General features: G+C 40.6%; 1 protein-coding gene across 5 annotated transcripts in view; it reads left to right on the forward strand.

Moving 5' to 3' along the window:
• The window catches only part of LOC128756784 (triple functional domain protein-like), a 59980-nt gene that overhangs the window by 20037 nt on the left and 23928 nt on the right, over positions 1 to 16015 (forward strand). For 4 of the 5 annotated variants that reach the window (XM_053861446.1, XM_053861444.1, XM_053861445.1 and 1 more), the window contains 14 exons: positions 744 to 818; positions 3257 to 3371; positions 5056 to 5248; positions 7336 to 7440; positions 7541 to 7737; positions 8266 to 8512; positions 8935 to 9057; positions 9527 to 9718; positions 10419 to 10550; positions 11892 to 12122; positions 12947 to 13069; positions 13353 to 13544; positions 13637 to 13806; positions 15599 to 15773. In XM_053861446.1, coding sequence (XP_053717421.1) covers positions 744 to 818; positions 3257 to 3371; positions 5056 to 5248; positions 7336 to 7440; positions 7541 to 7737; positions 8266 to 8512; positions 8935 to 9057; positions 9527 to 9718; positions 10419 to 10550; positions 11892 to 12122; positions 12947 to 13069; positions 13353 to 13544; positions 13637 to 13806; positions 15599 to 15773 — 2270 coding nt within the window. Of the gene's footprint in view, positions 1 to 743; positions 819 to 3256; positions 3372 to 3705; positions 3780 to 5055; positions 5249 to 7335; positions 7441 to 7540; positions 7738 to 8265; positions 8513 to 8934; positions 9058 to 9526; positions 9719 to 10418; positions 10551 to 11891; positions 12123 to 12946; positions 13070 to 13352; positions 13545 to 13636; positions 13807 to 15598; positions 15774 to 16015 lie in introns of those variants that run through there. The other variant, XM_053861448.1, reaches the window with a different exon arrangement.

Below are 16015 nucleotides of genomic sequence, written 5' to 3' on the forward strand. Positions count from 1 at the left end.
GAGTAGCCCTTAGGCCATTAAAAAAAAAAAAAAGAAGAATTTAAATTTTCATCTAATAATCATCTTGTATTTGATTTTTTTGTTACACCATTGGCAATTATTGTGAAAACTCACCAATGACATAAGCCCTCTGAATTTGCTGATTCAGGAGTATTATAGTATGTGTTGGACAAAAAATACTGTTTTTAATTGCTGTCTCGATGTTCATAAATGTAACTTTTCTGTGTCTCTTAAACCCCATCTGAATTATTGAGACAAACCGTGTGGTAATCAGCACTTTTAATGGATTGATTTTGTCAAATTAAAAGTTCATGATTTTGATTCCAAACAAAACTTTGTGAAATCTCACCTAAAGATACAGACTTAAGCTTGGCACCACACAACGGGCTTATTAATTATAACCTGCACATTTTCTTGCTGTTGGGGAAGGACTTTTTAAATATGTTCTGTGGTTTACCAAAGTGCTGAAGACACAAATGAGAGTACAAATCCATGTTCCGTATTTCAAGCAAGTACAGCATACTGATATGATGTTTAAGGTCTCCCACATTTCAAAATTTCTACCTTTGAAGATTAAATAGCAAGTGTTATGTTTTTTGAAGGTCCTTTTTGTGATTCCATAGAGCTATGCTGAATACAGAGGATTTTGTACGGTTGGTTTGTACGATATGTTATTGTAAGACCACAGTCATCAACTTGCTGTGTGATATGTTCCTCTAAAAATAATTTCACCTGTGTTGTAGGTTTCAGGAGAAGCGAGGACATGAGAGCAATGGAGGTTCTGCCCATCCTGAAAGAAAAGGTTGCTTTTTTATCAGGTAAGCTCTCTGCTATGGCAGAAAAAGATGATCAAAATATGACTTAATGATCTTTGATAGTTGTTTTTTTTATACATTTTATTTTTTCCTCATGTTCAAGTGAAGTTACCAGGCATAGTCATAGATATATACATTTTAGAAAGTCTGTCTTCATTATTAAATTGCTAATTATTTTGACTCATTCATTGTTACGAGACCATATCCAGGCGTACTCCTACTGTAATAATGTCAGTTGGAGTACGCCTGGATTTGCCCTGTGATTTGAGCTATTCATATTCAAGTCTCAACTTTATATTACTGTGTCGAGATGGTCTCAGTATTTGTTGTATTAATAGCATAGTCATTTTAGTTTGATAATAATAATTATTATCATTACCGGACAAATGAGTCTGACTGTCCGGTGTTTTTCACACACTTGCTGTCTTCTACAACTACCTTTCAGTGAGGCATGCAGCTGCTGTTCAAAACCCTATTTTACTGAGGGGACAATCTAACCTGCCCTGACCTTGTCCTAATGAAACTTGTGGGGTCAGATGGAGGCTCAGTCTCTCAAATCTTGACATGAGGGTACAAACACTGCAGCATCTTTGGACAACATCTTTTGTGTGTCCTGCATCATCATAGTTACTACAGCCTTTAGCATCCAACGTCATCCATAAGTAAAACAACCTCACGGATACATGCATCGAAGAGTGTCACTGTAGTAACAATGGGATAGCTTCTCTCCCAATAATCATCATCATTAGTTGTGGAGCATGCAGTCTTCTCCCCCCCAGGGTAGAAACACAGCACTCGAGTGAAAGCAGAGCTATGGCCAAAAAGATAATCACCGTTAATTCAATAAATGCTGACATGTTTAGTCATCGGGATGAATTATTACTGCTTTTATTTGCTTTTAACTGAATTTAAACAACCCACAGTGTTTTATGTGGGTTGTTTAATAATCAATTTTATCTGTTTGATTTTAAAATTTGGTTTAGATTTTTTTTTTTTTACATTTACATTGTATTTTCAATATTTTTTTTTTTCCTTTTGGTTTGATATGTCTATTCCACACAAGCCTTCACCCAGTATGGTGCAAATATTTGCCTGTTTCATATGCATGATCAATTCATCATTTAAAAGTGGCACAAACTGCAGTAAACTCAGTTTCTTTTGCTAAGGTTATTGAGGTTAAAAATTAAATCGCAGTCATGAGCACTTTGAATCAAGCAGCTGAAAACATACAGAGCAGTGTTGCCATGGTGATGACTTAGTGTCAGCAACTCCATCCTGTAGTAGTCACTGTCACAGTAATTGGCTTTAAATAGCAGAAGGGAAGGTAGAAGGGAGGTAGAGAAGCGAGGTCGATGTGGAGAAGGAGGGTAAATGAGCTAAGCCTATTATCCAGTATCTGTTGCCTTAATAAATTGGCCATGTTTGTGCGCACTCATGTTTAAGACACAGCCATGTGACTCTTTTTCCTCTGCCTTCTTCCACCCCTTCTTGTCTTTACTCATACTCGTTCCCATGTCAGTGTAGGGGTGGGTCGAAAGAGTTCAACAGAATTTGTCATCACAGCACTTCATTAAACATTTACCAGACTGCCAAAACTGTATTATGTAATTCATCCTCAGCTACTTTTGCTTTTTTTTTAAAGCCTCTTGGACTGAAATAAGTATTGTGCACCCCCTCACTTGACATAAGACCCCAATGTGTGTTTCAGCCTCTTGGAGATTCACACCTGCGTACAATCCTGAGATTAAGCATTTTTCAACCTATCGTGTTCAAACGTACATGAAATGAGCCAAGTAAAGTTCAGACTGGATTAAAAATGAGTGTATCGGAGCAGTAGATCTGGAGACAAGGTTATAGAGGCGTGTGACGAAGAGTGTTGGTGATATTGTAAAAAGGGAGAAAGGAGGAAAACCAACCAAGTTTGTGGAAACGGCAGAGGACTACAGTGTGTGACATTAGATGAGGTGCCAGATTTTATGGGAGGCAAAAAACAAAGTAATATACTTTGTAGCTCAGTCCTAAGTGTGTTGAATGACACCTTTTAATTCCCCTTATATTTCCTCAATTTTCCTGCACACGTTTGTACTTTCACGTTTGTCTTGAGCCAATCCTCATTCCAGCTGCTTTACAGTCTGTTTGCAAGGCTTTTTACCATTGGTTGGAGGTCAAGGCCTGATGGAGCCAACATCTCATGTACAAAATGACACTGAGAACACTTATGGCCTTTACTGCATTTATCATTCTTTCCAGGACAACAAATTGTTGTTCAGCATTCAGTCACAAAGCAATGAAATGCAGTTGTTGTTGTTTTTTGCTAATTAAATTTAACACATTTCTCTTATGATAGAAGTGAATCATCAATTCCTGCAGCCTGCTTTTAACCTTATTTTCATGATTTAGTTCCTCACGCTAACTAGTTTTACCTGGCTCTTGTGTTTCAGGCGGCAGAGACAGACGTGGAGGTCCAGTGCTCACGTTTCCATCCCGCAGCAACCATGACAGAATACGAGCAGATGACCTGAGGAGACTAATCGCGTACCTGGCCGGCATCCCCAGGTTTCTCATTTATCACGTGTTTTGTATCTGTCTGTCTGCTGCTGCGAAGTACAAATGATCTCTCCTTAAGGAGAGGATCGAGTGGGTCTGTTGGCTAGCACGTGAAAACCTGTGTTGATCCATGTGATGTGAGCGGGCAGATAAAGTGAGCAAAACCTCAAGAGCACTTAGCTTCCTGTACCTCCAGAAAATACACGAAAAAGCTAATTTCTCTGATGAATAACAGAAAACAAGTTAGCATGAGAAAAGAGGGAGGAGGAGAGTGGTGGGAGGATTAAACCTGAGAGAGAGAGAGAGAGCAAGCTTGTGTGAGTGCGAGAGCGAGTTGTGTGTGTGTGAAAGCAAAACATAGTGTCGCAGTAGCAAAAGCAGCACAGCAGTGGTAGTAAGTGTGGACCAGTCTCACAGGTAGAGGATCTTATCTTATCGCTTCATACACTTGCATCATTGTCTCTGCTCCATCTTTTCCATCTCTCATTGTTGCTTGCATATTTTACTGTTTCAACTAAATTTGGCACCCAATCTAGAGAGAATTCATATCGCCCCTGCCATCATGTCACGTTGAACGCATCCTCATTATGCAGCTGTGTGGTGTTTGGAGGGTCTATTTTTAGGAGCATGCTTGGGCATGGTAAATCTATAGATATGTATGTAAAGGTATGTGAAGATTCCAGTGAAAATGGCTCATATTGAAGTTTGGGGAAATTTGTATCCATTTGGTTTTAATTATAAAAAGATTCCAGCAAATGCTGACATTGTTGTTCTGTTGTGTCTCTCACTGTAGACTATAAATGCTGTCAAGATCTAGAGCATATGTTGGTGTCCTCACATTTCTGAAGCCATATTTAATCAGGGAGAATATGTCTTTTGCGAATACCGCCTTGTGCTCTGTGAAAAAACTTCCAAAAGTAGTCTAGATTAATTCTATTTTGATTGCTAGCTTTGTGAATGTGTGGTGTCAATGACCCTATAATATCAGTGCTTCAGCTACTTAAAGAAATTAAGTCAACATTTGTTTCATGTTTTGCCGCAGCACACTTTATTGAGTGTGGTAACATCCTAACACTATTTTATTCACAGTAGTGCTTTGATTGATATAGACTTAATCATTTTGTGCTGCTAGTTGTTGAGGAAAAAACAGCTGAAGAAACCTAATTTAAACATTCTACTCTCACTTGATTTGACAAAAAAAACCCTCCTAGACTTGATTCTCAATAGTAAGTTGAATGTGTAAAATATCTGGTTTTGTGCGTGTATCAAGTACAATTTGTAGCAGTTCAAAATAGTGCTTGAAAGCACTGAATGCTAGTGTATGCCTGATGCATGCTAATAGAGTGTGAGTAATGATAATGATTGTTGGTTTTGGCCATAGTTATTGGTGTATATGCGAGTGTGTGGGCGTGTGAGCTGTTTGCTGCGTGGGCTTTTCGCTGTATAGAAAATGCGTCATTCTCACATATTGTGTTTTCTCTCCATGCCCTCCTCTATTCTGTTTTCCTCTCTCCCTTTCCCTCTCTCATCCCCACACCTGTCATCTGTCTCCTGGTTTCTCCATCCCTGGATTATGCTCTCAACTATCTGTCACTGCCCTCTCTTTGCTCCCTCTCATCCTCCTCTTCCCCCTCTCTCCCTCCCGCTCTCCTCTATCATTCTGCCCACTCGCATCGACCTCTCTCCATCTCAGCGAGGAGGTTTGTAAACATGGCTTCACGGTCATTGTTGATATGCGTGGATCCAAGTGGGACAGCATCAAGCCTCTGCTGAAGATCCTGCAAGAGTCCTTTCCATCCTGCATCCACATCGCACTTATCATAAAACCTGACAACTTCTGGCAGAAACAGAGGACCACCTTTGGCAGCTCCAAGTTTGACTTTGAGGTAAGTCGACCAGCTGCCACTGTTATTAGATGAAATGAAAAAAAATGTTGACCATTATCTGATGAGATTCTGCTGTGTTGTCGTAAATGTATTCCCGCAGTGTGTCACAATACAATTTGAACATCTATATACGCATTTGAATTGAGCATATGTGTGGAATTGACTAGCCCTTAGAACTCTGTGAAAGTGTTGTGTAATTTGTCCATTTCATGCAGTGATCATTGTTTGATTATTATATTCATGGAGGCTCATATCATATAGTCATTTTTTTTAAACTTGTTACAAATGTGCTCCCAAATTAATTGATACTCTCAGGTAATTTGCATAATGAAATGTCACACTGAAGTCGTCTGCTTTGGTTTATTCATTATCTCTGCAATTAGGAAAACAATTGCTGGAAGTTGATGCAGTTGATTCTTCTCGATGAGTTAGCTGAGATTTGTAACGCAGGTGCTTAGATGAGTTGCTGTTGGCTGAGTTGTTTCAACCTTGCAAAGTTGCACTTCTGCTTCATTTAGCCTTAAAACACTTAGCAGTGGATGTAATGATTTGGTAGCGTGTGTGCAATTGTATGACATAGTAAGGTGTAGTTGTTTGAAAGATGACCATGAGAATGGTGCTTGCATTCTCCTAAGCCACTGCTGTTTCCCAGTTTCCTCATGTACCTCAGTATGATTAGACCCAACAGTCAGAAGGTGATCACTGACACTGGTTTCTGACATTCTGTTTTGTATAACCAACGATAATACATGAGGTATTAATGCCGTTTACAGGTTCGTATTGGGGTATCGTAGCATGAAGATCAGACTGTGAAAAGGTTTCATAAGACTTCTACACTGATACTTTCCATCAAGCATTGGACCACTTGCCAGCATGTTTGCCACTCTCGATTCTGTCCCTCTGTCAAACTTGGGCTGCACTGTCACTTGCTGCTCGGAGCCTTTTTAACTCTCAGATCTGATATATGTGAGACAATGTGACTCCATTTGAACCAACAGACTATTATTGTTTTAAATTACTGACTGCACATGTATATTTCCTTATTGTTACTTGTTCTTTGTGTGCGTGCTGAGGTATTGATAAATTGATTGATAAAGTAGCCGCATGTCATTAAATAGGCCAAAGTGACACACACGCTGCCAATAACACTGATCAGCTACAGTACTTGGCCTGTGCCCATATTATCTGTTCATCACATCTTACTAGTCACATCACATCACCAGAGCTAGCTCACAGCTCTGCCAGTCTTAATTTCAAATGTCAGCAGGCGTAACAGAAGGTCGTCTTTCTAGTCAAATGGGGGTATGAAAAACACAACGGGAAGGAGTGTCTTTGTTTAGTCTCAATTTAAACATCAAAACCAAATGTGGATTTTTCTGTTCTGTTCCTCTTTGTGAAAATACACTCATGATTCAACTGCCTCCACTCATTTCCCTCTCAAATACCAATCATTGACCACAACAATAAGCGACCCCGTCATAAAAGCATCCACAAGTGGTTCTGTTCCTTGCCTCCTAAGGACAACCAAACATATCTGCATTGTTGGGCCTACACAAAGCCATCTAGCTGTCCTTCTCGCTCTCATCATCTCTGGCCATGTGTGTGGGGGTGTATGTGGAGGTGGTTTAGCAGAAGCACAGAGGCAACCATGAGAAAGACTTAGTCTTATTGTATTTCTCTAGTTCTCTATTTGTGAATGCTGCTGAAGGGTGGTGCAATCATTTTGCCATTAAGAGATGGTGCTAGTCGATTTTATTTCTTCCCTCTGCGTTAAGATATTGTTGGTTATGAGAGCATGTGTGTATCTGTGCGTTTGTGTTTTTGTTGTTGACAGGAAGCTGTGTTGTGACCACCAAATCTGCTCATGTCGTGGAATGAAAAGGAAAACATGTTGTGATTTCCCTGTTAAATGTCATATTTGAAGAACTGTCTCTGCAAGTGAATTCTTTCATGATTCATCTCGCTGTTGGTTTCCTAAATCAATTTCCTTTGTAATGTGAATTTATGGAGCATGTACAGTGCTAATTGTGATTTAACTTCTGAACCGTGACTCATTTTGATTAACTGTTCAATGTGTTTTTGTCTAGACCACAATGGTTTCATTAGAGGGTTTGTCAAAGATCGTGGACCCTTCCCAACTGACGGCGGACTTCGATGGCAGTTTGGAATACAACCACGATGAGTGGATTGAGGTTCAGACAGTTTTTGATCCAATATTGTCCACTAATAAACACTGAGTGAGATAAGGCATTTCCTGTCATCCTGATGGTATCGCCGTCTATGTTTCTGCAGGTACGGGTGGCGTTTGAAGAGTTTTCTGGGCATGCCACCCAGATGCTGGCCCGCCTTGAGGAGATGCAGGAAACCGTGTCAAGGAAAGACTTTCCACAAGAACTTGAGGGAGCTCGGCGAATGATAGAAGAACATGCAACCTTAAAAAAGAAAGTAATCAAAGCTCCTATAGAGGAGCTTGACACAGAAGGACAGAGGTCAGTACTGTCTTGAGCTTCGACTAACCCAGAAATTTGCATACTTAATGGGCTTTTTTCATTCATCTATCTGGCAGGCTTATATCATGCTCAACATCAAATATCTCCAATGACCACCAACTTTAAAATAAGCACCTGTTCTCTTTTGTGACTTTTTAATATGCTGTTTTGGAAAAGATCAGTTCCTGGTTAAGAATGTTTCTGTTACTTAATTCAAATAGAAACAAAACCGAAAAAGCACCAAAAAAACATTTTAAAAATTGGACTCTCACTACACCTGTATTTTTTGGTCTTATTTGTTTGTTTGTTTTTTTTCCCTCAATGTAAAAAATAAAATGAAACTAAGATGGTATTTTCATTCACCCCTTTGTTGCACATAGATCTGTAACAGGTGTAACTTAATTCAGACCCACAGAACAAAATGTGTCATTTTTCATCATCTGTTTTTCATTTCCATTACTTAAGTTACAAATGGATGCATGTTTCTCTTTATGATCTCACTGATAATAATGCATCTTTCACATTCAGATTGCTTCAACGAATACAGAGCAGTGAGATCTTCTCCAACCGTAATGGCAGCACGGGTAGCAGTGGGGGAAGTAGCAGCAATGGTGGGGTCTGCAATGCCGATACTCAGGGCCTCGCGCCGCGGATCACTCAGTTACTGGAAAAGCTACACTCCACCCGACAGCAAGTGCACCAGGCCTGGCACGTGCGAAAGCTGCAGCTGGACCAGTGCTTCCAACTCCGGCTTTTCGAACAAGATGCCGAGAAGGTAGTTTAGAAGTTTTTCCTCATTGGTGTTAGAAATCTGTAGAATGATGTAACCCATGTATGAACCCCACTCCTGCTGTGACTGTTTGGTTCAGATGAAAACTTGAGCACAAAACAAAAAGATAGAGTTTTAAGTCTGCGAGCCATGCCTGAGTGAGTGGAATAAAGTAGCGGGTTGCAGCATCAGACAGAGAGGCAGTCTTGGATACACTGCAGCACTCAGCTTGTTGCTAGGACACCACTGGCCATAAGTTGTTTTCGATCAGAGCCGTAGAGAATACTCCTTATACTTCAGTTTATTTGTGGATAATACAATGTCATTTTTATACAGCAGCACAGCAAAAACAAAATGACTTGGTTTGATTTCGCTACCTGGATTGTTTGTATTTGGTCAACTCACTTGTCTGTCCCTCCAACCCTCAGATGTTTGACTGGATCATGCACAACAAGGGTCTGTTCCTGGCAGGCTACACAGAGATCGGCAACAACCACCCCCACGCCGTCGAGCTGCAGACCCAGCACAATCACTTCGCTATGAACTGCATGGTAAGACACATTTCTTTACAGCAGGACAGAATGTTTTCCTGCCCACTCACTATAGCAAGTCCGTGGCCTCCACTTCATAATCCTTCAGTTATAGCACTCAACGTCAACCTTGAGTGCAGCCGTTATGCATGTGTGCACTTGCAGTGAATCTGCTGGGTCAAAGGCTCAACCGGGTATTAAGTCATCTCATTTTTAATCCACGCTTGTTGTTGCATAACTGATGTTGGAAAGTGTCTGAAATCCGGTCGATTCCCTTGGGGTCCTGCTCATGCGACAGCAGGTGCTGTCTTTTCATGAAGCTTTAATATCAAGTCTTCTCACTGTTTTTTGTGTAAGTGTAAGAGCTAAATAGCTGATTCTAGCTGATACAAGGTGGAGGAGAGCAATCCATTGATTAATAAAATGCTCTCTTTTGAAACAACATGAAAAGTTATGGTAAAATATCATTCATGTTTGTGTGACATTGCAGAATGTGTACGTCAACATCAATCGCATAATGTCTGTGGGAAACCGGCTGCTTGAGTCAGGACATTACGCTTCGCAGCAGATCAAACAGATCTCAGGTCAGCTGGAGCAGGAGTGGAAGGCGTTTGCAGCTGCCCTGGACGAACGCAGCACACTGTTGGAAATGTCAGCCAGCTTCCACCAAAAATGTGACAAGGTGATACTGCCACACATTTGTACCTTCGTGTTGTTCATTTGGATGGACTCAAGTGCCAAATTACGGATAGAAAACATAATGACATATTACTATAATAGGAAGGCACACTATGGAATTCTTTAAATTCTGCTGCTGACGATAGTGTGAAATCCAAATTTTCAGCATTTTAAATGAGGGTGGCAGCCAATTAAGATACTTGAACTGTGACTGTGTTATGTTGCATTTATGTGATTTTAATTTTTAATTTGGAATTTGGACTTACGACAGAAACAAATTTAATTCTGATTTGCAATGAAAAGTGACAATTGTTAAGCATTTTACTCTAGCTATATGCATATATAGTAATAGCTATATGCTATAACTCCAATCGCTGCCGTGGATACATCAAAAATCATTGACGTTACTGTGAAACAATCTATATATTGACATATGCCCCCATTTGACTGTAAAACACCCATAAGACTTTATTAACAATGTGTAGTCTGACATGTACAGTGCATTTGCATCTAATTTACATAAGCACAAGCAGGGGGTGTGTAGCCACTGTGTGGTTTGTCAATGCCCATTATCCAAGAATAATTTATTGAGGTAAAATGCAAAAAAGGTAGATTATGGAATTGAAACAGACATCTGTGAAACAACACAAGAGGCCACATAATGGGGACGATGAGTTTAATGCTTTGACACTCTTCCTCTGCAGTATATGAGCAATGTAGACTCATGGTGCAAGGCCTGTGGTGAGGTCGACCTACCATCCGAGCTTCAGGACCTTGAGGAAGCCATCCACCATCACCAGGGTTTATACGAGCACATCACGGCAGCCTACTCTGAGGTGACTGTTTAGTATCATTCTCCGATGATGCTTTTTGCAATAACCTATCTACCGTGGGGATGAATGACGGAGGCTTGATTTGTCACTAATAAGTCAACCGGGAGTGGTTTCCAACCACTCTGACAGGAAATGAGCTTGACTTCCTGAATCAATGAATCACATGCTTCTAAGTAAGTGCCTGAGACTCCAGCTGCTTACCAGGAAGAATGTCTGACTCATGGACATCACACAAATCTGAGCTGGTCCCTCTCAGAACTTAAGTCCCAACTGTCCATTCATATTTTTCCATTTTACATTTACCTATTCAGGTATAAACAAGGTAAAACTGCAGTGCTGTATGCTAAAAAAGATTCACTTTGAACCTAACTAATGAGTAACAGAATGAATTTCACATTTCAGTGGACATTTTCCTGTTAGTTTTTCTGTTTTGAAAATAAAAGTGTAACGGCTGTGATGTACATTATTTAAGTAAAACGCACTCGAAGGAAGGAATTCCATGGCTCAGAAGATTTTGTGAATCAAAGGAAACCTACGGGAACTGTCATGATTCATTCACACCAACTCATTAGGAGTACCGACATTTGAATACTTGCCAAATAATATTGTAACAACCATTTTAAATTATGATTTCTTATTTCTAGCACGTTACCTGATCAAACATGACGCCGCTGCCACAGATTTCTCTTTAAAGATTTCAGGTTTAGCCTCGGCAATCTGCATATGCTGATATATAATCATGTTCCAGGACCACACACGATTGTTGAAGCACCATAATCGAAGGAAGTAGCATCTACCCTTGTGTTGCACAGGATAGCTCCGATCCTCAAATAAATTTAGAGTTTCTGTAACTACTAATGTCAGTATTGAATGTTTTATTGAAAAACAAAAACACATAACAGTCATGAAAAGAAATATTCCCTCAGTATATCAGTCGTATTTCGTAGCAGATGGACCAGGTCATAAATCATCTGAAGAAAGTCGGCGCGTCTGCAATCTCATTGGGCCAGATGCACGGGTGGATCTCATCGTGTCAACTGCTTGAGTTTCTGGTGTTGAAAGTACAGTTAAAACTCTAACACACTTGACTTTGGTGTCAGGTTTCACACTCATGTTGTAATGTTCCAGACCAGTTGCTCTTTTACACTAAAATAATGTCTACACATAGGGTCTTATTTATGAAACAAATTCACGTCACTTTTCACGGCCTGATCAGTGTCATTATCGGTGCGTGTATCAATATTGGTGTCGGGACATCCATATTCTGAACCAAAGCATTCACACAGGTGGTGTTGATTTGTTTCCACCCATTATTAAAGTTTACATGTGTTATTGTGCCATCAGGTGAGTCAGGATGGCAAAGCCTTGTTGGACAAACTGCAACGACCTTTAACACCAGGAGGTGCAGACTCATTAACGGCCTCTGCAAACTACTCCAAGGCTGTGCATCATGTCCTTGATATTATCCATGAGGTTCTGCACCATCAGAGGCAGCTAGAAAACATATGGCAGCACCGCAAGGTTCGGCTGCATCAACGTCTGCAGCTTTGTGTGTTTCAGCAAGACGTCCAACAGGTGCGTGCAAATGTTTCTCAAACTATTATGAGTATATTGTCCCTCAGTTGCTTTTAAATACCAACACACTTACAGAGGAGTTCAAAAAGCACATATATATCTAATTGAAAAGAAAGGGCTTCATCATTGCTTGTTTTCCAAACAAGAATATTTAGATCATGTTGACAAAGTTGATCAGATATAGGTTATATTAGATATTTATACTCTTCATAAACATCATGTGGGATGTTTAGTTACACCCTCACTAAGGGAAAAAGGCACTATGCTATCAGATGTGATTAATAACTATTCAGTTTACAATTGTGGATCGTCTTTGGTCACATTCCAAGGAAGTCTGAAATGTGCTCTTAATTTATCAATTAAAAACCATTGTGCTCCAACTGAGTTCTATTGTAAACAAATCAGTGCTCTTGTGAACACTAAGACAGCCTTTTTGGGACCACAGCAGAGGTTTTGTTTACACAAATGAAACAGTTGGAATGTTTGGCCATTTTATGTCATTGAAGGCCAGTGAGCTATTAAAAGGTGCTCCAAAATATCAACATTAAGGGATTGGAGGAGGAAAAAAAGAGTGGAAAATATGCCATTTGGTTGCAACGGACTCAAAATTCGACTGCTGTGTTGACATGGCAACGGTAGCCATGGCAACAAAACTGAATTGGGTCATACACCCATGCAGATGCTGCTCTTCCTTTACAACTGTGAAGGACAAAAGAGAAGAGAAGCAGAGCGCAACAAGCACATCCTGTACTTCAAAGAACAGCGTCATTGTTACCCCAGTGTTCCCGATCAATCTCATTTGTTCCCCTGCTTTCACTTCACAGGTGCTAGACTGGATAGAGAACCACGGGGAAGCTTTCCTCAGCAAACACACGGGTGTGGGGAAATCCCTTCATCGAGCCAGAGCCCTGCAGAAGCGGCATGAAGACTTTGAGGAGGTGGCACAGGTACTAGTGTTTCAAGTCAAATCCAGTTCAGCGATTGAGAGAGAGAAGTGATGATCCTTGCTCACCCTGACCACTCAACACTCACATTGAAACCAAACCAGTGGGAGCTAAATGGTCATTCAAAAGTTCAGTTATAGAATGAAGAAAAAACAATTATATTTTACAATGCTATGGCAGTTTTTATGATAAATACTTACTGTATCTCTCTTCACAGTAGTTGTCCCAGAGGATGTTTGTGTCAGTGAATTCACTGTGTAAGTTTCCAAAATTTCTTGCTGTTCAGAACACTTACACAAACGCAGACAAGCTCCTGGAGGCGGCTGAGCAGCTGGCCCAGACCGGAGAGTGCGACCCAGAAGAGATCTACCAGGCCGCCCACCAACTTGAGGACAGAATCCAAGACTTTGTCAGACGTGTGGAGCAGCGGAAAGTCCTGCTGGACATGTCTGTCGCCTTTCATACGCACGTAAAAGAGGTGGGTTGGAGGATGATGAAATTCTTCATGGATAATTCTATCTTTTTGTTAAAGAGAGTATGTCAATTGAAACATTATGTACTCTGCTGCAGCTGTGGACCTGGCTGGAGGAGCTACAAAAAGAGCTCCTAGATGACGTGTATGCCGAGTCTGTTGAGACCGTGCAAGATCTGATCAAGCGCTTTGGGCAGCAGCAGCAGACCACTCTGCAAGTCACAGTCAACGTCATTAAAGAGGGAGAGGATCTGATCCAGCAGCTCAGGTAGTGATCAGAATTCAGCGGCACTCAGGCTATATTTTATTGTCTGCCCTCGACCTTGACACAGAAAGATAGACTCCAATATCCCTTAGTGTTTAGTCTTTTACAGTAGCAACCTTTGGTGGCAGTGCCAGAGCCATCAGCATGTAAACAGTTGGAATGAAAATGTTCACTGATTGGTGTTGCCTCAATGTAGATGCGGTTTCTTTTGGTTCTCTTGTTTTCATCTCAGGGTGGCCATTAAGTAATATGAACTTGCATCAGGTTACTTACCCTCAAAAGTCAGTTGAAAGTTTTTGGCTCAAACAATTAAATAGACAGCAAGTTAGATAATTGGAATGTTGGTACTGAGGAAGTGTGTGTTTTATTTTGAGGTACACGTTTACAGCTTATTTGTTTTGTGTTGGTTCTACAGTACACATACACTATGTTACCAAAAGTATGTGCTCCCCTGCCGTGACTCACATCTGAACTTAAGTGTCCATCCCATTCCTAACCCATGGCGCTCAACAGCATGTCGGTCCACCTTTTGCAACTACTAGAGCTTCAAATCTTCTGGGAAGGCTGTCCACAAGGTTGATGGGTGTGTTTATAGGAATATTCTTACAAAAGCACATTGGTGAGGTCCTACATTGATGGTTGGTCAGAAGGCCTGGCTCTCAGTCTCCGCTCTAATTCTCTCCTGAGAGCAGGCCATTCTTTCACAAATGTCAGTCAAAACAGTCTGCAGGCCCAGGTGCTTGATCTCATACACCTGTGACCAGACCAAATGATTAGGACACCTTCGGATGTGTGGTCAAATACTGTTGGTAATATAGTGTACTGACACAATCACAACACCGCCCTCAGCATTAATCTGTCGTTTCCCTTGTTCGAGATAGTTTTATGATAAACTGTTCTTTTTTCTTAGACTTAGCCTTGTGACCCAGTTATTCCTCTGCTCTTCCTCTGTAGTTAATTGCTTTTGTTCATTTACATCTGGTCTTGCTTGGAGTCTGCCTGTTAATCAAAGCCTTATGTTGAAAGCAGACATTTATTGATAAGTCATTGGTTTCATTCTTCATTCTTTGTGTACATCTTCTTTAGCCTTCCGTCACATTTACAGCCACAGAACCACATAAATAGCTCAACCAAATAGTTGCCAATATTCCTCATTCTATTTTGTGTGAGTTGTTGGATATTAGACGCAGGTGGTAACAGCTGTCATTCACTCTTGGTTTGCTAATGATTGTCATAAAACTCTCAATTTATACCATGTCTCTCATAATATCTGGCATGAACTCATCATTGAATAATTCCACATAATTCACTTTGTCAGTCCTACATCAATGTCAGCTTATGTTATTTTGTTGTCAACCTAACATCCTAGTGAACTACCTTTCTTCTTCAGCAGGGTGTGATTAAAAGTACAGCCAGGTTGTTAGGATATGCATGCAATCACAGCTAAATAAAAACCTGCTATGAAAGGGTATTTATGTGAGGACGTGAGGAGGTGTTGGAGAGGCCCTAATTCCAGCTCTGTGTAGAACGTTCTAGTCTTCATACCTCTCTCTTCCTCTCCGAACCTTCTGTACGCATTTGTTTCACTTGCGTTTCATTCACACTTTTATCGAGTCTGATGTGTGTACCAGATGAAATTGGAAGCCAGATACTTTTCCTGCTCGTATTGGTCAGCAGTTTTTTTTATGTTTAGATCCAGGCTATTTGAGTACAAGGATTTGCTCAATTTCTCATTGTGTACAATGCACTGCTTTTGATCGTATCCAAGTCATTTAACCGGTCTCTCTCCCATTAGGGACTCGGCCATCTCCAGTAACAAAACCCCTCACAACAGCTCCATCAATCACATAGAGACTGTCCTGCAGCAACTGGATGAAGCCCAGGCCCAGATGGAGGAGCTGTTCCAGGAGAGGAAGATAAAGCTGGAGCTCTTCCTTCAGCTACGAATCTTTGAGAGAGACGCCATTGATGTGAGTGTCAGCACTTATTACTAGAGAGATAAGTGCTTTTCATTGATGCAAGATCACATTGATCGTTCAAGTTCTCCTAAAGTATAACACAAAGCAGGAACAAGTGAAAGGTGAATACACTTTGAGTGTGAATAGTTTGGATAAAACGCCTGGATTGGGGGTACAAAGAGAGTTGGGCAATGATGAATATTAAGTTGTAATTTCTATGCCTGACATTCACTGTGCTTCCTTCATTGCTGTTA

Source organism: Synchiropus splendidus, chromosome 4, assembly GCF_027744825.2.
Source record: "Synchiropus splendidus isolate RoL2022-P1 chromosome 4, RoL_Sspl_1.0, whole genome shotgun sequence".
Taxonomy (NCBI): Eukaryota; Metazoa; Chordata; class Actinopteri; order Syngnathiformes; family Callionymidae; genus Synchiropus; species Synchiropus splendidus.